The sequence below is a fragment of the Heteronotia binoei genome, chromosome 10, assembly GCF_032191835.1.
Source record: "Heteronotia binoei isolate CCM8104 ecotype False Entrance Well chromosome 10, APGP_CSIRO_Hbin_v1, whole genome shotgun sequence".
In the NCBI taxonomy this organism is placed as follows: Eukaryota; Metazoa; Chordata; class Lepidosauria; order Squamata; family Gekkonidae; genus Heteronotia; species Heteronotia binoei.
The window spans coordinates 96,825,935-96,849,204 of record NC_083232.1 but is presented as its reverse complement, the minus strand read 5'-3'; the positions used below and the strand labels follow the sequence as shown (position 1 = coordinate 96,849,204).

General features: G+C 47.9%; 1 protein-coding gene across 1 annotated transcript in view; it reads right to left on the bottom strand.

The window, feature by feature from the left end:
* SLC9A3 (solute carrier family 9 member A3) overlaps positions 1–23,270 on the bottom strand; it is a 92,606-nt gene that overhangs the window by 51,086 nt on the left and 18,250 nt on the right. The window contains exon 2 of the mRNA XM_060247741.1: positions 3,375–3,677. Within this exon, the coding sequence (XP_060103724.1) occupies positions 3,375–3,677 (303 nt within the window). The remainder of the gene's footprint in view (positions 1–3,374; positions 3,678–23,270) is intronic.

Below are 23,270 nucleotides of genomic sequence, written 5' to 3'. Positions count from 1 at the left end.
AAGGGCAAAACTCGTTCCCCCTAAGAAACAGGCACTGTAATGACAGAGGACAGGTTTAGACCCCAATGTTCCTCCAGGCTGGTTACCACTCACTCCCACACACAACACAAAGCACTGTGCTTGGAGATACCACTGTGATGGAAGCCATATCTGATTCAGATCCCATGTGGTCCAGCCTCCACCAAGGAGGATCCCAGTAGTAGGGATCCCCCACCACTCCTATAGTACATATTATCTCCTCGTCCTCAGCCTATCTGCACAGAAGACATTGTGCTAGTAACTATTGATCAACACCCGGGAAGTCAATCATCCCCTGTCTCAGGAGTCTCCATGCCTTTTGAGCCTTTGGGCAGCTTTGGAATGTTGAGCCAAGATGGTGGGTGCAACTGCAAAATGGCTGCCACAGGAGGCGTGGCTAGCTGCAAAATGTTAGGTTGAATAGCGACACTTCAACATTTCAGGTAGAAGCTGATTGCACACAGTTTGCCTTCAGTCCAGCAAGGAAAAACTTCTGTGTTGTGGGGGCAGCTGCTGCTAAAGCAATTTTTAAAAACAATCTATGCAGCCAATCAGAAGCCCTGATGAGCAAAGCCCTGTCCCCTTTCTAAAAACACCTGGTGGGGGCCAGGGAAGGTGTTGGCGGGCGCCCTGATGCCCAAGGCCACCACACAGGGCCGGTATGTGGGAGTAGACCAGGTAGGCAGCCAACAAAGGTGGCTCTGAGGAGCGCACAGGCCACCCCCTCACCTTCCCAGGTATGTCTGGGGCAGGGGCAGAGCCCAGGGCACCAGGAACACCGATGCCAGCCCTGGCACTACATTAAGGACACACACCATGAAGTTCCCAAGGGCAAAGTAAGGAAAGGGGCCAGACTGCTGAACATCTTATTGGGAACGAGGCCATCCATAACACATCCTTTGCAACAAGGCACAATATCTTTCAACCAGTAAAAATAAGCAATTCCGAATCAAGTGAGAACTCGCTATTTTTGCAGAATGAGGAAACAGTCAATAGTGCAAAGGCCTCCGGATTCAAAGCCAGGAAATCCTGGAGGGTGTTTTTCTGTCCCTTCCCCCAATATACTTGACCTTTCAAAAAGTGCTGCGTGCAAGAGTGGAATTCTAGCAGGAGCTCCTTTGTATATTAGGCCACACACCCCTGATGTAGCCAATCCTCCTGGACCTTACAAAAAAAGAGCCTTGTAAGCTCTTGGAGGATTGGCTACATCAGGGGGTGCAGCCTAATATGAAAAGGAGTTCCTGCTAGAATTCCACCCCTGGCTTGCGTGACTGGAAGTTGGCTTCACATCAGCCATGTTTGTTCTTTAGAAAGGAACGCTCCTCAAGACAATAATTCCATGTACTCATTCACTTACCCCAACAATTCATTTAAAGGGGAATTTTTTTTTTCTAATTCAGAATTAAATGAGTTTCCTGGCAGAGAATCTCCTGAGTGCTCACAAAGGAAAGCAAGAAGCAATCCTTCCCAGTTAATCTCCCAACAATGCCTCTTGTAAACGTAGCCCGAACACAAACACGGGGCTTGCAGAGCCTAAATGCGACCCAAATGGCTGCCAAGCTTCAGAATAAAAGACGAACCTAAGCTGGCTTTGAAAGTGATTGCAACCAGATCTTGATGGGCAACCTGAGAATGCCATTCTTTTGAATGCAAAGATTTTCTCGGAAGTCACTAGGTTGCGGCGCAGATGTGTAACTACTGAACATCTGGAGATTTCTCACCACCACGTTATGGAGCTTTCAGAACAACATGGAGAGCAGCTGGTAGAGATGCAGCCTCTAGGTGGGACCCCAGGATTACAGCTCCTCTCCAGACTACAGAGATCAGTTGCCGTGGGCGAAATGGGTGTTTTGGAGGGTGGACTCTGTGGCCTTGTACCCCTCTGAGGTCCCTCTCCTCCCCAGGCACCATCCCCAAATCCCCAGGAGTTGGCAACCAGTGTTCCCTCTAAGCTGAGTTAGTGCGAGCTAGCTCACAATATTTTAGCCTCCGGCTCACACGTTTTTGCTCAGGAAAAATGGCCCTAAGAGCAAACTCATTGACGCAGCAGCTCGCCACTTGAATGCCAGCAGCTCACAAAGTAGAATTTTTGCTCGCGAGGCTCGGCAGCTTAGAGGGAACATTGCTGGCAACCCTAGCCCCCATCCCCTGCCGGCGGCCAAGGGGGACTCTGCCACCCTGTTGACATCCAAGCAAAATGTTTGCCCCCGTAGCTCTGCTGGGCTGCCTCAGGATGCAAACCGCCGGTAACTATGTTCTTGTGTCACCCCTAATGTCACTGGGGTGCCTATGTCACTTCTGGGTGACATATGCACATTGCACAACATCCTTGCCCACTCCTGGAACGCCCCCCCCCCCACAAACCCCCACCACTGTGACAATCAGACCTGGCAACGCTGGTTTTAATAGTGACGCCAGAGAACATCACTGGCAAGCCAGTGTTTTCTGTGGTGTTCTCCCCACCCTTTTTTCAGACTTGAACTGTAGTGGTTTTTAAACAAAATGCAGTAGTGTTATTTTTCCACGTGTGTACTGACAGAACCGAAGCATCCCAGAGTCCCTTTAAATTTCCCTCCTCTCCTGCCCCCTCCCAGTTTAATCAGGGGTGGAATTCTAGCAGGAGCTCCTTTGCATATTAGGCCACACACCCCTGATGTAGCCAATCCTCCTGGAGCTTACAAAACACCCTGTAAACTCTCAGAGTATTGGTTACATCAGGGGGGGTGGCCTAATATGCAAAGGAGCTCCTGCTAGAATTCCACCCCTGGATTTAATTAATTACTTCCTGTCCAGTTTTGGGTCAGGCATGGTACAACACTCAAGGCTATTTATTAGTTCTTGATCCCTGGAACCTACAAGAATTAATTTCTCTCTCTCTCTCTGCAGTCAAAGACATTCTCCTCATTTTTATTTCAGATTTTCACTATAGCACTATTATAAAACGAAATGATACAGAACAAAAATGCTGTAATAATTTTTAAAAATCCCAAGACTGGCTTTTGCTTCAAACTGGAAGAAAATACTTCCTGTGCCCACCCACCCCCCAAACTAATAACTGATTTGCTGAACAATCGATTCCAACAGTTCCAATAACATTTACTAGCATTTAACAACTGATTTAGGAATGCCTTGTTTGGCTGGCTGAGGAAAGAACAGAAATCTTCTGATGAGACAACCCCCCCCCCCCCCCCCCAAAGAACAAAAGTAAAATTGCATGGAAAAACAAAACCTTTACTGAGCAGGACTTACTTGGAATGAAGCATCATAGTAGGAACTTGTATATGGGGACAAACATTGCAGGATTTTTAGGGGACAGCGTGCCACTAAGCAAGAGCGATTTGTCGGAATAGCCTTACCCATTATTCCGCTGAGGTAGACCCCGTAAAGTGACAGGCCGGTTGTAGCCGCATTCCAGATGGTCCCGATGACGGCGTACAGGAGAATCGTACCCAAGTTGCCAAAGAAGAGCCGGTTTGGCATGAAGTATCCAGCATCCAAGACGATGGGGGGCAGCAGGTAGAAGAAGAAGAGGTTTGGTGTCATGGTGAAGGAAGCGCTGTGGTCGGCTGCATACACAATGCCGCCCAGACAGATCCCGAGGAAGATGAGCAGAGCGCTCTCTGGAACCACGCTGGTGACTTTATGGGACAGGTGGAAAACTGTCAAAGAAGAAAAGAGGTTTCCACGCTAAAACAAAAAGGCGATTAAAAAAAACAATAAAAAGGGGTCCCCCCCCCCAAATATTTCGCCTGTGGGCATGTTCAGTGTTCTGGCCCAGGGTGGTGGGTGCAGCCACAAAATGACTGTCACAAGAGGTGGAATCTAGGGCTGCCAAAAGCACCTGCCAGGGCAGGGGATCCCCCGGTTTGGGGCCCCCAAACCTGCTGGCATGGAGCAGGCCGCCGGGAGAATCCCCACCCCCAAAGATCACCATTGTCACACGACATGCCCTGCATGATGACATAACCCAGCAGTGACATAATTGCGCCAGGCACGTTGCACCAGGGGGGCTCTAGGATTTGCACTAAAACTCTATGGTGCCACAGTGGTACCATAGAGGCTTTGCCGTGAATTTTAGAGCATCATGCTGGGGATGCTCCAGGATTCACAGTAAAACTCTATGGTACCATAGAGTTTTACTGCAGATCCTAGAGTGTCCTCAGCATGATGACATCACTTCCAGGTGATGTCATCATGCCTGCACTTTGTGCATGCAAGAGGAGTCCCCTGCTGCAGTAGAGGAGGGACATGGCAACCCTACTGGAATAGGCCATAAAATGGCTGCCACAGCTTACCTTCAGTCACACAATGAAGACCCTTGGTGCTATCAAAGTATCTTTTAAAAAAATCTGTACATCCAATCAAATCTCCAACAGCCAATTAGAAGCCTTGTTGGGTAAGAGATTCACCTGGTCCTCCCCTTTTCTAGAAACATTTGGTGGGCACTAGAAATAAAGTAAGCAAATGTTACGGCGCCCACAAGGCCACTCGCAGGGGAGGACAGGCTAAAAATTAAATAAACAAAATGTTGGAGACCCATGAATCAAAATACAATTTGGGCTGGGATTGCATAAATGTGTGAAACAAAACTGGCAACCTTGCCCGCAAAGCTGAGATCTGGTAGAGAAGCACTTGGTTCCTTCGATTTTCTATGCCTGCGGCATGCAATCCTCTGGATAATTTACTGTCAGGACCCTGGCTGGATATACCTCATTGCAGTTCACCTTGACTAGTAAATTCAAGTGGGATGGCTGACCAGCAGGGAATACGATTTGGCAAGCTGCAACTTTTACCACTGAAAAGTCTAGTGGCCGTTTGCTGCCCCGGCCCCAGAAGAACACAAAGAGACAGTGCAGATGATTCGAGAGCAGTGTGTGCCCAATTCTGCCCTCCTAGGGAAAAACAGTGACCAAGAAGGTTCTTTTCAAAAGACAGTACCTTCTGTACCTGGGGACCACCCACTATTTCGCTTCCCACCCAGGCTAGCAAAACAGGGAAAGAGCCGTGATTTAATCCCCACGAAAGGGAATGTGTGGACAGAAATGTTTCACTGCTGAAATAGCCTATGGCAGTTTGAAAAGGAAGGTGTAGATGTTATCAGAAACCTTAAGAACCTATACACGCGGTGGAGAAAAATGAGGTGGGTTTATTTTTTATTTTTCTTGCATATTTGATTGTTTCCCCTCTGAAACACCTCCCTTATAGACAGGGGTGGAATTCTAGCAGGAGCTCCTTTGCATATTAGGCCATACACCCCTGATGTAGCCAATCCTCCAAAAGCTTACAAAGCTCTTTTTTTGTAAGCTCTTGGAGGATTGGCTACATCAGGGGGTGTGGCCTAATATGCAAAGGAGCTCCTGCTAGAATTCTACCCCCGCTTATAGAAAACTAGCAACTTGATAAGCTACACGTGACTCCTTCTCTCTGTCATGTCAGTTCTCTAGGTGGATAGAGGTTTTGGGGTGCAAGTATAATGAAATCTGTGGTTCAAAACGATGCCACCCCTTCTAAAAGTCTCCCCAAGGGGTTCTGTTGCATGGGCAGCTCTGAGCCCCAAACCAGGGCACCAGCCCAGAGGGAGTTCCGCATGTCCCTTTGCTACAAGGCGAGATCATTCTAACCCCTTGAACACCTCAAGAACCCAGGGACAGCCTGTCCTGCCAATTACATCTTTTGACATTTGCATTGTGGTCACGTTCCGTACATGAACACTGTCTATATGTCCACCGAGGCAAAAACACCAACTTACGGTAAATCTTCGAACACAGTGAAGACGTCCCGTGTGAACCACCAGAAGGTCTACTATTTGGTTTGCCAATCCCCAGGTGGGACAAAGCCAGCACAACCGAAGTTATAGTGACTGAATAACTAAGAACGTATTGGAACAAAATCATACCAATATGTTCAACAGAAGACTAAATAATAGGGTGGCCAGACCGTCCCGGGAGCCCGGGAATGTCCCGGTTCTGGCCACCCAATCCCGCCTCCTGGGCTGCCTATACCGGGACCATTAAAGGTCCCGGTTTAGCCAGCCCCGGAGGCGGTGGGCCGCGGGCGCCGGCGGGGAGTGAGGGAGGGAGGTCCCTGGGCCTGCGCACGGCCCCTGCGCACGCGCAGGGACGCTCCCTCCCTCACTCGCCGCCTTCCCCGCCCGCGCGCGGGGCCCGGCGGCGGTGGTGGAGGCCTCTCCGTGGCCTCCGCTGGTCGCTGGAAGCCCTCCAGAGACTCTGGAGGGCCTCCAGCGACCAGCGGAGGCCGCGGAGAGGCCGCGGAGCACCCAGCGCTGGTCCCGGAAGGCCTTCCAGAGCCTCTGGAAGGCCTTCCGGGACCAGCGCCGACCAGCGAAGGCGTCCCCGCGGCCTCCGCTGGTCCCTGGAGGCCCTCCAGAGACCAGCGGAGGCCACGGGGACGCCGCGGAGCACCCGGCGCTGGTCCCGGAAGGCCTTCCAGAGCCTCTGGAAGGCCTTCCGGGACCAGCGCCGACCAGCGAAGGCGTCCCCGCGGCCTCCGCTGGTCCCTGGAGGCCCTCCAGAGTCTCTGGAGGGCCTCCAGGGACCAGCGGAGGCCGCGGGGACGCCGCGGAGCACCCGGCGCTGGTCCCGGAAGGCCTTCCAGAGCCTCTGGAAGGCCTTCCGGGACCAGCGCCGACCAGCGAAGGCGTCCCCGCGGCCTCCGCTGGTCCCTGGAGGCCCTCCAGAGTCTCTGGAGGGCCTCCAGGGACCAGCGGAGGCCGCGGGGACGCCGCGGAGCACCCGGCGCTGGTCCCGGAAGGCCTTCCAGAGCCTCTGGAAGGCCTTCCGGGACCAGCGCCGACCAGCGAAGGCGTCCCCGCGGCCTCTGCTGGTCCCTGGAGGCCCTCCAGAGGCTCTGGAGGGCCTCCAGGGACCAGCGGAGGCCGCGGGGACGCCGCGGAGCACCCGGCGCTGGTCCCGGAAGGCCTTCCAGAGCCTCTGGAAGGCCTTCCGGGACCAGCGCCGACCAGCGAAGGCGTCCCCGCGGCCTCCGCTAGTCCCTGGAGGCCCTCCAGAGTCTCTGGAGGGCCTCCAGGGACCAGCGGAGGCCGCGGGGACGCCGCGGAGCACCCGGCGCTGGTCCCGGAAGGCCTTCCAGAGCCTCTGGAAGGCCTTCCGGGACCAGCGCCGACCAGCGAAGGCCTCCCCGCGGCCTCCGCTGGTCCCTGGAGGCCCTCCAGAGTCTCTGGAGGGCCTCCAGGGACCAGCGGAGGCCGTGGAGAGGCCGCAGAGCAGCCGGCGCTGGTCCCTGGAGGCCTCCAGAGGCCAGCACCGGTAGCGGAGAGGCCCGGCGCTGGTCCCTGGAGGGCTCCAGAGGCCAGCGCCGGCAGCTCCCTCCCTCCCTCCCTCGCCTGTCGGTCACTTCCGGGTTCCTGTCCTGCATCTCGACCTGTGTTATTAGTGACAGGCTGCTTCGGCGTGCCGCTGCGCCGGTCCCCTGGGCCCCACAACGATGGGACCGATGCCACAGGGATGGGCTCGAAACACTCTATAACCCCTCAAAAGAACAGCAGTCTAGCTCGCTTCCCCCGAGCCCTGCCGCCATAAGCCTCAAGGGGGCTCATTTTGCGGCATCTCCCGGCGGGAGGGTGGCACCCGCACGGGACACATATCAAATGAAAGAGGGGGCGCAGGGCTATCAGAAACAGCCAGCGGAGGGAGTCGGGAGACCACCCCACTGGGGGATCTACACCCCGAAAGTGATGAAGGTGGCGCAGATAGAGCCAACAGAGCAAACAGGACAAAATAAATAGGCTGCATTATGCAGCACAGTTGAGAAAGTGCCTTATCCCATATACTGATGAAGTATATACAGGATTTCAGAACAAAATTGTTTCCGGCGGTGATATTTGGGGGATTTTTGGGGATGTCACAGGAAGTACTGTGAAGTCACTTCCTGTTTCCGGCAGTGGCATTTGGGGGAAATGATGTCATTTGGGGGAAATGATGTCACAGGAAGTGATGTCACTTCCCATTTCCGGCAGGTGACACGGGGAAATGATGTCACAGGAAGTTATGTCACTTCCTGTTTCCTGTGGTGGCATGACGTCACCGGAAGTGACGTCACTTCCTGTTTCCGGCGGCGCGCCCCTACCTCCCCCCCCCCAACGTGTCCCTGGCTGGCCTTCAGACATTATGGTCACCCTACTAAATAACAATAACAATTCCCCAAAAGTTTCACAATTCCATCAAAGGAGTCCCAATGAGCAGGAGGCTGACTTGATTATTCCTGCTTCAAATCCTCTTCTAGCATGGGGTGCTCCAGCCACATCTCTCAGCCAAAGGCAAAAGCTCAGAAAAAATATCCAAGTGTTTCTGATGCATCAATAAGTTGCAAAAAGCTGCAAAACCCACAAGATCCTTTTTCAGAGCGTCCAAAGACTGCACATAGAATTCCCTGCTTAAAACAATTTTATTGGTAACATATGGTAATAAATCTATTTCTTACATCTTTAAAAACTTCTTTTATCTACCCCATATATTACTTTCTACTCACCCCTCCCCCGTTACTTGACCCCCACCGGTGTTATTTACTTAAAATGCAAATATTTAAAGGTACCCTTAACTATTAAAACAAAAAATTATATTCTTCTTTTTTTAAAAAAACTTAATCATTATCAAAAATTGTCCAATGTCCTTTTATTTTCCACTCTTTTTCTACATATCTTCTAAACTTTTTCCACTCCATCTTAAAAACTTCTAAATCATAGTCTCTTAATATTCTTGTTAATTTGTCCATTTCACTCCATGTCATAACTTTTATAATCCAATCCCATTTCTCTGGTATTTTTTCTTGCTTCCACAACTGCGCATACTATGTCCTAGCAGCTGAAAGCAAGTACCCAATAGAATTCCCAATGGACAAATGGGACAGAAAGCCTTGAGCCTTTTGGAGTTGAGTGGCATTCTGAAATCTTACTGGATGGCCCCAAAAGAACAAACAAGAAACTGAGAATGGGGGCTGCAATATAGACTAAGCTTTCCCTTACACCTTCCACTGTACCTGATTCCTTGTCTGATGAAGTGTGTTTAGAGCACACAAAACCTTACATTTTGAATAAAACTTTGTTGGTCTTAAAGGTGCTTGACTTGACTCCAACTTTGTGGTTCCTGAGTCACAGTTTGGCCACCCCAGCCCTAGAACATGTCAGTTCTTATATCCCCATCATATTAAGGATAGCCACTCAGAAACACTGACATCCCCAACATTCACCAGAGCTCTTTACATTTTAGTGATCCTGAAAGGGAGGGAATCAGGCCAGGCGCGTGGGGTTCTCTCGCCCCAGGTAGAACCCAATGTGTGCCCCCACAGTAGATTCTTCACGTGCACACACAGCATGATGATGTCACCAAGAGGTGACATCATCACACTGGGCGCTCAGCACGTCCCCTTCGCACAGGGCTGGATTAACAATTAGGCCAAGTAAGAACATAAGAGAAGCCATGTTAAATCAGGCCAATGGCCCATCCAGTCCAACACTCTGTGTCACACAGTGGCAAAATTTTTTTATATATACATACACACTATGGCTAATAGCCACTGATGGACCTCTGCTCCATATTTTTATCTAAACCCCTCTTGAAGCTGGCTATGCTTGTGGCCGCCACCACTTCCTGTGGCAGTGAATTCCACATGTTAATCACCCTTTGGGTGAAGAAGTACTTCCTTTTATCCGTTTTAACCTGACTGCTCAGCAATTTCATCGAATGCCCACGAGTTCTTGTATTGTGAGAAAGGGAGAAAAGGACTTCTTTCTCTACTTTCTCCATCCCATGCGTTATCTTGTAAACCTCTATCATGTCACCCCGCAGTCGACGTTTCTCCAAGCTAAAGAGCCCCAAGCGTTTTAACCTTTCTTCATAGGGAAAGTGTTCCAGTCCTTTAATCATTCTAGTTGCCCTTTTCTGCACTTTCTCCAATGCTATAATATCCTTTTTGAGGTGCGGCGACCAGAACTGCACACAGTACTCCAAATGAGACCGCACCATCGATTTATACAGGGGCATTATGATACTGGCTGATTTGTTTTCAATTCCCTTCCTAATAATTCCCAGCATGGCATTGGCCTTTTTTATTGCAAACGCACACTGTCTTAAAATTTTCAGTGAGTTATCTACCACGACCCCAAGATCTCTTTCTTGGTCAGTCTCTGCCAGTTCACACCCCATCAACTTATATTTGTAGCTGGGATTCTTTGCCCCAATGTGCATTACTTTGCACTTGGCCACATTGAACCGCATCTGCCACGTTGACGCCCACTCACCCAGCCTCAACAGATCCCTTTGGAGTTCCTCACAATCCTCTCTGGTTCTCACCACCCTGAACAATTTAGTGTCATCTGCAAACTTGGCCACTTCACTGTTCACTCCCAACTCTAAATCATTTATGAACAAGTTAAAGAGCATGGGACCCAGTACCGAGCCCTGCGGCACCCCACTGCTTACCGTCCTCCACTGTGAAGTCTGCCCATTTATACTCACTCTCTGCTTCCTATTATCAGCCAGTTTTTGATCCACAAGAGGACCTGTCCTTTTACTCCATGACTCTCAAGCTTTCTAAGGAGCCTTTGATGAGGAACTTTATCAAAAGCTTTCTGGAAGTCAAGGTAAACAACATCTTTCGGGTCTCCTTTGTCCACATATTTGTTTACCCCCTCAAAGAAATGTAACAGGTTAGTGAGGCAAGATCTTCCCTTACAGAACCCATGCTGAGTCTTCCTCAATAACCCGTGTTCATCAATGTGCCTGCTCATTCTGTCCTTGATAATGGTTTCTACCAACTTTCCCGGTATTGAAGTCAGACTGACTGGCCTGTAATTTCCCGGATCTCCTCTGGAACCCTTTTTAATGATTGGGGTGACATTTGCTACTTTCCAGTCCTCAGGAACGGAGGCAGATTTCAATGAAAGATTACATATTTTTGTTAGAAGATCCACAATTTCAACTTTGAGTTCTTTCAGAGCTCTCGGATGTATGCCATCCGGACCCGGTGACTTATTAGTTTTTAATTTGTCTATCAGTTGCAGGACCTCCTCTTTTGTCACCTCAATCTGACTCAGGTCTTTCAACACCCCTTCTAAAATTAGTGGTTCTGGGGCGGGCAAAAAGTTCTCATCTTCCACAGTGAAGACGGAGGCAAAAAATGCATTCAGCTTCTCAGCCATTTCCCTATCCTCCTTCAGTAATCCTTTTACCCCATGGTCATCCAAGGGCCCACTGCCTCCCTCCCTGCTTCTAATATATTTGAAGAAATTTTTATTGTTTGTCTTTATGTTTTTTGCAATATGCTCCTCATAGTGCCTTTTTGCCTGCCTGATCACAGTCTTGCATTTGATTTGCCACAGCCTGTGTTCCCTTTTACTAATCTCACTTGGACTGGTTTTCCAGGAGTCCTTCTTACCTTTTACAGCTTCCATTACTTTGTTTGTTAACCATGCAGGCCTTTTCGTATGCCTATTTGTGCCTTTCCTAACTTGTGGTATGTATTTTATTTATTTTTAAGTAGGCACTGGCTTATGGGCCCCCTCACCTTTAGGGGCCCCAGGCTGGCTCCTCCCCGTTTTTTCCCCTGCTTGCAGCTCTCCTAGGGCCTCTCCCTCACAGTTTTGTCAAAGGGGCTTTTGAGAAGGTGCCTGCAAGCTATAGCGTGGGCCACGGGTGGTGGGGTGGGCACTTGTACTCTGAGAAAATTTGCGAGGGGGCTCCCGAGATTTTGACTGCCTAGGGGCCTCCACAGAGTTTAATCCAGCGCTGGATGGAATAAGAGGGATGGGGAAAGTGCCACCAAGGCACAGCTGACTTAGGGTGACCCTGTAGGGTTTTCAAGGCAAGAGCCATTCAGAGGTGGTTTGCCACATCACAACCTGGGACTTCCTTGGTGGTCTATTCAACTACTAACCAGGGCTGACCCCGCTTAGCTTCCAAGATCTGATGAGACTGGGCTAGCCCGGGCCATCCAGGTCAATGCAATAAACACAGCTACAGTGTTTTATAATGTTGTCCAGTGAAGCGTTCACCATGTAAACAAGGACCAGCTCTACAGATCTAATTTCAACGTCGTTCTGTCATCGGATTTATCTGAATGCCCTTCATCTGTTGCCTTTCTAAACGAAACAGTGTAGGGCTGTTCTCAACCACCTTATCTAGAAACCTGTTCCTCCAAATCTCAGTGACTTCAATTCGCCACATGTGGAAATAAATAGATCCAAATTCAATCCTTTTGGTTGGGGTTTTTTGACAGGCGGTGGGGCAGCCTTTCTTTACCTCTGATTGGTTCCATGCTCTACTGTAATTTCATCTGCTGTAAAATCACTGAGATCTGACACCTACAGAGAGCACTAATCACAGAGGGCCACATAAGTGTGATAATAAGAACATAAGAGAAGCCATGTTGGATCAGGCCAATGGCCCATCCAGTCCAACACTCTGTGTCACACAGTGGCCCAAAATTTTTTTTTATACACACACACACACATATATACACACACACACACACACACACTGTGGCTAATAGCCACTGATGGACCTCTGCTCCATATTTTTATCTAACCCCCTCTTGAAGCTGTCTATGCTTGTAGCCGCCACCACCCTGTGGCAGTGAATTCCACATGTTAATCACCCTTTGGGTGAAGAAGTACTTCCTTTTATCCATTTTAACCTGACTGCTCAGCAATTTCATCGAATGCCCACGAGTTCTTGTATCGTGAGAAAGGAAGAAAAGTACTTTTTTCTCTACTTTCTCCATCCCAAGATAATGGGATTATCTTGTAACCCTCTATCATGTCACCCCGCAGTCAACATTTCTCCAAGCTAAAGAGCCCCAAGCGTTTTAACCTTTCTTCATAGGGAAAGTGTTCCAACCCTTTAATCCTTCTAGTTGCCCTTTTCTGCACTTTCTCCAATGCTATAATATCCTTTTTGAGGTGCGGTGACCAGAATTGCACACAGTATTCCAAATGAGACCGCAATAATGTTGGTTTCTCCCCCCACTTCAAGTAAGTATTCATTAAAAAATTATTTTAACAAAGAAAGCATGTCATGAAACGAGACCTTTCCCTCAGTTAATGTTGGTTTCTAAGTAAGAAATCTCCATCTTCCGAGAACCACATTTGTGTCTTTCGTCCCTAGCTCGTTTCTTGTTCTGCTTTATCCTGGGTCCCTCAGTTATAAATATTTGTGCAGTTACTTTGCCAAGCTACTGTAAAACTTTACAAAGTAGTCAAGTGACTGTCGCATTCTTCTCACAACTCCTCACAAAATTCAATCACCCCTGTACAGAAATCTGTTTTTCACCATTCTCTATAATTGTGGGAAACGAATGGAAAATATCCCATATTATACACTAAAAAAGCAAACCCCCCCCCCCAAAAAAAAACTGGTTAGCGCTTGGTTTGCCTCAACCTTGCTCAAAGGCTTGTTCTTTGCCACAGACTTAATGATCACCATGCCACTCATACTGCATTGTAATGAGGTATTTGAATCCATGATTGAGGTCAGTTTTCTCTGTGGGTCAACAAATTAACAAACCCGCATTACCAGCTGGCCACCATTTTAGGATCAAGAGGTTAATGTTCCTCATTAGGTTGTAGAGGCCGCATGTACAACTTACCTCAGAAGTCAAATGTCAATGGAATATGGAAAGCAGTAATGCAGAAACTCTTTATGTTCAATGAAAAAAAGAACAACAGGAAACCGCAAGACCGGCTGAGACCTGAATTCCATAGCCCATAATAAACTGAGCATAAATCATGGTGGCACATACTATAATCTGATATGAGTTAAAGAGCCAAATTCAGTGGCAGAGATCACAGAAGAGCCAGTAAGAGTGCCAATTTACATAATTAAAAAGATACTGGAAGATTAATTGGCATGTTGTTTTGAAATCCAAAAAGTCTGCGCACCCTAAACGCTGGTGGTTGTGTCTTTTATTAGGAAGTGGCACATTTGAGGTCTCACAACAAGTCATGAATATACACGAGCACCCTGTACTTCAAGCCTAAACTCTCCCTAGAAACTTAAAGTGACTAAACAGAGACTTATTGCTCTTCGGTCATGTCATGAGAAGACAAGACTCACTGGAAAAGTCAATAATACTAGGAAAAGTTGAAGGCAACAGGAAAAAAGGAAGAACTCACATGAGATAGACTCAATAAAGAAACCCATGGCCCTCAGTTTGCAAGACCTAAACAAGGCTGTTAATGAGAGGACATTTTTAGAGGTCATTAATTCATAGGATTGCCATTGATCATAAGTGGCTTGAAGACACGTGACACAGAGACACACACCCTGTACAATGGTTTTAGTGCAATGGCATAAATCTGCACATTTCACACTCGTATTACTGGCAATTGTGTGCTTATACCCAAAATTAAACTCTGGGGGTCTTAAAGGGACCATTGGACTCCAACTTTGTTCTGTTGCTTCAGATCAACACAGCTAACCACCTGAATCTACCTTCCCATACTAGTTATTCTAAAGTATAACCAGAGCCAGTTTGGTGTAGTGGTTAAGTGTGCGGACTCTTAAATGGGAGAACCGGGTTTGATTCCCCACTCCTTCACTTGCACCTGCTGGAATGAGTCAGCCATAGCTCTGGCAGAGGTTGTCCTTGAAAGGGCAGTTGCTGTGAGAGCCCTCTCAGCCCCACCCACCTCACAGGGTGTCTGCTGTGTGGGGAGAAGACATGGGAGATTGTAAGGCGCTCTGAGTCTCTGATTCAGAGAGAAGGGCGGGGTATAAATCTGCAATTCTTCTTCTTCAATATACCTTAACTTAAAAGATTGGATTGTCTTTTTTTTTAAAGCTGCATTTGGTTTTCCATTAAGTCACATTTGGCTCTCTAGCCACAGTAAGCCTGTCAAAGAGACTTGTGAAAAGATATTAAGAGACTGAATGGTGTTGTACGTATGGAAACTCTGGTCTTTATCAGTTTGTACACACCATCTAGTTGAAATTTTCCACAAGACATTGTCAGATGTATTGTGTGTGAGTGACAATAAGTTGGTGAACAGTCAACGAGGAAACCTGAGGAAACAAATCCTCTGTTTTGTGAGAAGAAAGTGGGAAATAGCAGCCTCAAAATGTGGCTCTCTCTGGCCAGAATTTTTAAAAAACATCCCATGTGTGTTGGAGGGACAATTTTTGTGAGTAGTCTCAGTTCATCAGTTTTACCAGACCCTTCCCATTACACCATTTTCTCCCTTAGAACATAGTTTCAAGGGTTTTTTTTTTTAATTACCACAAAACTATTCTTAAAAGTGCCAGTTAGTCTTCAGAGTAATTTCAGTGGGTATATTACTTATTCAACCTTGACTTAATGTTCCTGTTTTACTTCAGACGACAATCTCAGCTGATGTGATTTCATGAACACCTGAGGCGACCATTTTTCGTTTGACTGCTCTTTCTGCTAATACTGTCTAGCATTATTGCCAACTTCAGAACACCAGTTAGCAAAGGGATGTAATAAAATTAAACGCTCTTTCTGACCGGCAGTGATGCACAAACTTGGGAACTAAATGCCCTAATCCTGAACAAAAATAAGTCTTCATTAAATTGGGGGGGGGGGGAAGGTGTGTGTGGGGTGGTGTAGAACTGAAGCCATAATCAAAGCAATTTGCCTTTATATGTGAATCATAAAACTCTGGGTTTAGAGGTAGTTTAAAAATTGAAAGACACAAGAATTGCCTTGTTGGAATGGACCAAACATTCTGTATTCTGTATCTAAAGATGGTTCAACATTGGTCAGTTGTAGCACAATTTCCATCATTTGTACTCATACTTTTAAAGCTGGTTGAAGAGATCAGTTCTTTCCCTGCTGTGTTCTTTCCCTGTTACACTCCTGATTTTGCCAGGAGCTAGTTGGTAGTTTTTGTTTTGGAGCAAAAGTGCCTTTTCCATGGTTTAGATGTTCCCTGCTCTGCTCTTCCAGTTGATCCTTCAGAAAGCAGGGCAGCAAAAGATGCTACACTCACTTTTTTTTACTGCCTCTCCAGATATCAGTACAGACAAATAAGAGTGTTTATCTTTTATCGGAGAGCCAGTTCGGTGTAGTGGTGAAGTGTGCGGACTCTTATCTGGGAGAACCGGGTTTGATTCCCCACTCCTCCACTTGCACCTGCTGGAATGGCCTTGGGTCAGCCATAGCTCTGGCAGAGGTTGTCCTTGAAAGGGCAGCTGCTGTGAGAGCCCTCTCCAGCCCCACCCACCTCACAGGGTGTCTGTTGTGGGGGAGGAAGGGAAAGGCGATTGTGAGCCGCTCTGAGACTCTTCGGAGTGGAGGGCGGGATACAAATCCAATATCTTCATCTACCTCATGGGGTGTCCGTTGTGGGGGAGGAAGGGAAAGGAGATTGTGAGCCGCTCTGAGACTCTTCGGAGTGGAGGGCGGGATATAAATCCCATATCTTCATCTACCTCACAGGGTGTCTGTTGTGGGGGAGGAAGGGAAAGGAGATTGTGAGCCGCTCTGAGACTCTTCGGAGTGGAGGGTGGGATATAAATCCAATATCTTCATCTACCTCACAGGGTGTCTGTTGTGGGGGAGGAAGGTAAAGGAGATTGTGAGCCGCTCTGAGACTCTTCGGAGTGGAGGGCGGGATATAAATCCCATATCTTCATCTACCTCACAGGGTGTCTGTTGTGGGGGAGGAAGGTAAAGGAGATTGTGAGCCGCTCTGAGACTCTTCGGAGTGGAGGGCGGGATATAAATCCCATATCTTCATCTACTTCACAGGGTGTCTGTTGTGGGGGAGGAAGGGAAAGGAGATTGTGAGCCGCTCTGAGACTCTTCGGAGTGGAGGGTGGGATATAAATCCAATATCTTCATCTACCTCACAGGGTGTCTGTTGTGGGGGAGGAAGGGAAAGGAGATTGTGAGCCGCTCTGAGACTCTTCGGAGTGGAGGGCGGGATATAAATCCAATATCTTCATCTTCATTATAGTGCCATTTAGAATGTGCACCATTTTTCATCCTAACATGAGTGAAGCAGCTTTGAGTTTTGAAACAGAGTTAGCTGAAACTTGGGTTCAGCTTGTGGGATGTGTGCCTAAATTGCTCCCTAGGAATTGGTTACAGTGTTTGCGGATTTCCTGCTGAACAGCAGCGTCAGGGACAGGAGAGTAGTAGTATGGCGGCATGATGTAATAGTACAAATTAGCTCACTTTAAAAATAATGCAAAGCATACCACTGGTGACACAGTCGAACTGGGTGAGGATCAATATCAGAATCAACCCTCTTTTGCATGGACGGAAAGATCCAGGAGATGAATTGCTTCAGCGGCACAATATCCATCAACATGCAGATCCTCCATTGTTAATGCCATGCCTAACTAATGCTGAGACAGCATGATCTGGTTTGCAGAGAAAGGCTTCGATTTCGAATCAACCCATCCATGTCCAACAAGATACTTCTGGATCATTCCAAAGTGGGGCTTGATGTCAATAGGCTTTTGTTCCGCTTCTCCACAACAGTAGGTACTGAGAGGTGTATTGCCTCTGAACATGGAGGTTCCGGGGCTCCTTTGCAATTCTGACACAGAATGGTGGACGCAGCCACAAAATCACTGCAGCAGAAGGTAGAGCCAGCCACAAAATGGCTGCCACCACTTCCCTTCAGTCACACAGCGAAGATCCTTGTGTTATGGTGGCAGCTGCTGCCAAAGCAACATTTTTTAAAAATCTGCTTAGCTAATCAAATCTCCAATAGTCAATTGGACAGAAGTCCCACTTGGTGGACAGAAGTCCCACCTGGCCCCACCCACTTTCTAAAAACACTTGGTGGGCACCAGGAAAGGAGTTAATGGGCACAACAGTGCCATGTTGGGAACCTCCTGACTTAGATTTATTGAGTGTCTGGGCAGACCCTTCTTCACACGTGGAATTCACGGCCACAGGAGGTGGCGGCAGCTACAAGCATAGACAGCTTCAAGAGGGGATTGGATCAAGATCTGGAGCAGAGGTCCATCAGTGGCTATTAGCCACAGCATATTGCTGGAACTCTCTGTCTGGGGCAGGGATGCTCTGTATTCTGGTGCTTGGGGGGGGCACAGTGGGAGGGCTTGTAGTCCACTGGTGGACCTCTTGATAGCACTTGTTTTTTCGGTCTTTTTTTGCCACTGCGTGACACAGAGTGTTGGACTGGATGGGCCACTGGCCTGATCCAACATGGTTTCTCTTATGCTCTTATGAGAGACTGCCAGACAGATATAGAGATATAGATATAGGGCTTTTTTTGTAGTAGGAGTTCCTTTGCATATGAGGCCACATCCCCCTGATATAGCCAATCCTCTAGGACAGGGGTGACCAACGGTAGCTCTCCAGATGTTTTTTTGCCTACAACTCCATCAGTCCCAGTCATTGGCCATGCTGGCTGGGGCTGATGGGAGTTGTAGGCAAAACAAAAACATCTGGAGAGCTACCGTTGGCCACCCCTGCTCTAGCAGCTTACAAGGCTCTTCTTACAGGGCCTACTGAAAGTTCCAGGAGGACTGGCTACATCAGGGGCGTGTGGCATATATAGTTACTGACCACAACTTCTCAGCCGCCCCGCCCCCCACGACGACCACCACCAAAGGGCAACGCCTACTGGGAAGTTCTCTTGTGCAAACCTCATCGCAATGGCCTGTGGATGGAGCTTCCCAAGGAGAACACCTTGGGGGACTGTATTTTAAAATGGTTCAGGGCTCCAGAATCGAGCGCATCCTTCCAGAACACAAGCTATCAATTGAAATTACTAATGATCTGATTTGATAGCTCCTTCTTAAAATACTTATAAGGGTTGGTTTCTTTCCTGAGAAGAGCCTTGAATGCCAGATTTTACTTATTATTTTAATAAAGTCATTTATTAACTTAACCTTCCCCATTGTCCTGCACAGAGGAGTGAAGAACCCCTTGGAAAGACAATAATCGGAAGAGCTGCAAAGTTAAACAGTTACCACGAGAGAGTATCCAGCTGGTAGGCAAAGGCGATGACATTTTACTTCTGTTGCTGTTAGGGGTGGGAAGAAATGGGGTAGACAGGTACCTATCTCAGAACTATGTACACAGTAGTTGCTAGAGTACACACTGGAGAATTGAAGATTATCTTGGCAAAGTACGACAAAGGAAGTGCACAAGGCTTAAGGGTCAAAGCACTGACTCCAGAGTAGACACACTGACGTGGATGGAATTACTTCTGAGTAAGGACCTGGGGTGGATTATGGCCTGAGTTTTGCTGACAAAGCAAACAGGTGTGAGGAAGAGGCCCACCAGAACTGACCAGAGCTGGATCTATAGTCCTTAAAATTCTCAAACAATCTGGTTTCCAGTAGTTCTGGAAAGAATAAAAATAAAAACTGGAGTATATTTTGAAGTATCATGAAAGGAAAGAGATTTCCATGCCCTTAAATTAGAAACGACATTTACCTCAGATCTTCTTTTATATTTATGATAAAGAATGCTGGGAACCTTGAAAAAATCAGAGTTAAAGGCAAGCTCTGGTTTCCCAGTCTTCTAATATGTCCATTTGGAATGGAACAGGATGCAAACAGCCAACAGAGAAATTTCTTCTATTAAAATCAATGGATCGAATGAATGCCAGATCATGTCCATAAGAACTGGACCTATTTCTAAAGAATACAATATGTTTGTATTTATTTAAATCAGCAAGAAAAAGGGGAAAGTCAGCGTGTAGGGACAGGCATAAAAAGGAAAAAGAACTGCTATGACCACTAAGTATCACTCACGTACGTAAAAACATGAAAAGGCAATTTATTCATCCAATCCCTGTCTCTTTCTTATATGGTTTGTGGTCAGAACCAAAAAGTATTAAAAGCAATACAATAGGTGCGGCGACCAGAACTGCACAGTATTCCAAATGAGACCGCACCATCAATTTATACAGGGGCATTATGATACTGGCTGATTTGTTATCAATTCCCTTCCTAATAATTCCCAGGATGGCATTGGCCTTTTTTATTGCAATTGCACACTGTCTTGACATTTTCAGTGAGTTATCTACCGTGACCCCAAGATCTCTCTCTTGGTCAGTCTCTGCCAGTTCACACCCCATCAACTTGTATTTGTAGCTGGGATTCTTGGCCCCAATGTGCATTACTTTGCACTTGGCCACATTGAACCTCATCTGCCACATTGACGCCCACTCACCCAGCCTCAACAGATCCCTTGGGAGTGCCTCACAATCCTCTCTGGTTCTCACCATCCTGAACAATTTAGTGTAATCTGCAAACTTGGCCACTTCACTGCTCATTCCCAACTCCAAATCATTTATGAACAAGTTAAAGTGCATGGGACCCAGTACTGAGCCCTGTGGCACCCCACTGCTTACCATCCTCCACTGCGAAGGCTGCCCATTTATACTCACTCTCTGCTTCCTATTAACCAGCCAGTTTTTGATCCACAAGAGGACCTGTCCTTTTACTCCATGATTCTCGAGCTTTCTAAGGAGCCTTTGATGAGGAACTTTATCAAAAGCTTTCTGGAAGTCAAGGTAAACAACATCTATTGGGTCTCCTTTGTCCACATGTTTGTTCACCCCCTCAAAGAAGTGTAACAGGTTAGTGAGGCAAGATCTTCCCTTACAGAACCCATGCTGAGTCTTCCTCAATAACCAGTGTTCATCAGTGTGCCTGCTCATTCTGTCCTTGATAATGGTTTCTACCAACTTTCCCGGTATTGAAGTCAGACTGACTGGCCTGTAATTTCCCGGAGCTCCTCTGGAACCCTTTTTAAAGATGGGGATGACATTTGCTACCTTCCAGTCCTCAGGAACGGAGGCAGATTTCAATGAAAAATTACATATTTTTGTAAGAAGATCCACAAGTTCAGCTCTGAGCTCTTTCAGAACTCTTGGATGTATGCCATCTGGACCTGGTGACTTATTAGTTTTTAATTCATCTATCAGTTGGCAACTGCAATGACAACTGGCAACTGCAATGACAACGGGCACCTCCTGCTAGAATTCTGCATGGAGCACCAGCTCACCATCACCAACACTATCTTCCAGCAGAAGAACAGTCTGAAGACAACCTGGATGCACCCACGGTCCAAGCACTGGCACCTTATCGACTACATTCTGGTGCGCCAGAGAGACCTTCGAGATGTCTTACACACCCGAGTAATGCCCAGTGCAGAATGTCATACGGATCATCGTCTTGTACGCTGCAATCTCCGTCTTCACTTTAAACCCACACCCAGGAGAGGAGGTATCCCTCGGAGGAAGTTTCAGGTTGGCAGTCTCCAGTCAGCCGAAGTTAAAGCTGCCTTCCAGGCAAAACTCCAGTCAAGAATTGAGGACCCCAGTTGCCCCACAGACCCTTCTCCAGAAGCACTCTGGGAACACCTAAAATCCACCGTCCTGCAGATCTCTGAAGAAGTCCTCGGGTTCTCCACAAGGAAGAACAAGGACTGGTTTGATGAGAACAATCAAGAGATCCAAGATTTACTGGCGAAAAAGAGATCTGCCTACCAAGCACATCTTGCTCAGCCCTCCTGTCCTGGGAAAAAAGCAACCTTTCGCGCTGCATGTAGCAACCTCCAGCGCAAGCTTCGAGACATTCAGAACGATTGGTGGACCAAGCTTGCAGAGAGAACCCAGCTGTGTGCAGACACTGGTGATTTAAGAGGGTTCTACGAAGCCCTGAAGGCAGTATATGGTCCATCATATCAGGCTCAGAGTCCCTTGCGTAGTGCAGACGGCCAAGTGCTCCTCACAGACAAGGCATCCATACTGAACTGGTGGTCAGAGTATTTTCAGGTTCTCTTCAGTGCCAACCGCGTAGTTCAAGATTCAGCAATCCACCTCACCCCACTTCAACCAGTGAAAACAGAGTTGGATGAGATCCCCACCCTAGAAGAGACTGTTAAAGCCATCAAGCAACTGAAAAGTGGCAAGGCAGCAGGAGTTGATGGAATTCCACCAGAGATCTGGAAGCATGGGGGCACAGTACTACATAGCTCACTTCACAAAGTACTTGTCACCTGCTGGGAACAAGGCAAATTACCACAGGACTTTCGCGACGCAATCATCATCACCCTATACAAGAACAAAGGGGAAAAGTCAGACTGCTCCAACTACCGGGGGATAACCCTGCTCTCCATCGCAGGCAAAATCCTTGCCAGAATACTCCTGAACAGACTGGTGCCCACCATTGCAGAAGAACTCCTCCCAGAGAGCCAGTGCGGCTTCAGAGCTAACAGGAGCACCACCGACATGGTATTTGTTCTCAGGCAGCTCCAAGAGAAATGCAGGGAACAGAACAAGGCTCTGTATGTGACTTTTGTCGACCTTACCAAAGCCTTCGATACCATTAGCAGGAAAGGCCTGTGGCAAATCTTGGAACGTTTAGGATGTCCCCCAAGGTTCCTCAGCATGATCATCCAGCTACACGAAGACCAGCGAGGCCAAGTCAGACACTGCAACGACCTCTCGGAGCCCTTCCCAATAGGCACAGGTGTAAAGCAAGGCTGCGTTCTCGCGCCAACTCTCTTTACGATCTTCTTTACCATGATGCTTCAAAGAGCCGCAGTAGATCTAGATGATGACGATGGTGTCTACATCCGCTATCGCACTGATGGCAGCCTGTTCAACCTGAGGCGACTAAAGACCCACTCCAACACGATGGAAAAACTCATCCGAGAGCTACTGTTTGCTGATGATGCTGCACTCGTCTCCCACTCGGTATCAGCTCTGCAGCATATGACGTCCTGCTTTGCAGAGGCTGCCAAGCTATTCGGCCTAGAAGTTAGTCTGAAGAAGACAGAAGTTCTCCACCAGCCTGCACCCCAGGAAGATTATCACCCTCCCTGCATCACTGTGGGTGAATCAGTTCTGAAGACAGTCCAGCAGTTCAGCTACCTGGGGTGCATCATCTCCTCAGATGCCAAGATCGACAAGGAGATTGACAACAGGCTGGCAAAGGCAAACCGTGCATTTGGCCGACTGCACAAAAGAGTGTGGAGCAACAAGCATCTGAAAAAAGGCACAAAGATCAATGTTTACAAAGCAGTTGTGATGACAACCCTCATCTACGGCTCCAAATCGTGGGTTTTATACCGTCATCACCTGCGACTCCTCGAGCGCTTTCATCAGCGCTGCCTTCGCACCATCCTCAACATCCACTGGAGTGACTTTGTGACCAACACTGAAGTCCTCAAGCGGGCGGAGGTTACCAGTATCGAGGCACTGCTGCTGAAGACGCAGCTGCGCTGGACAGGGCATATTTCTAGGATGGAAAACCACCGCC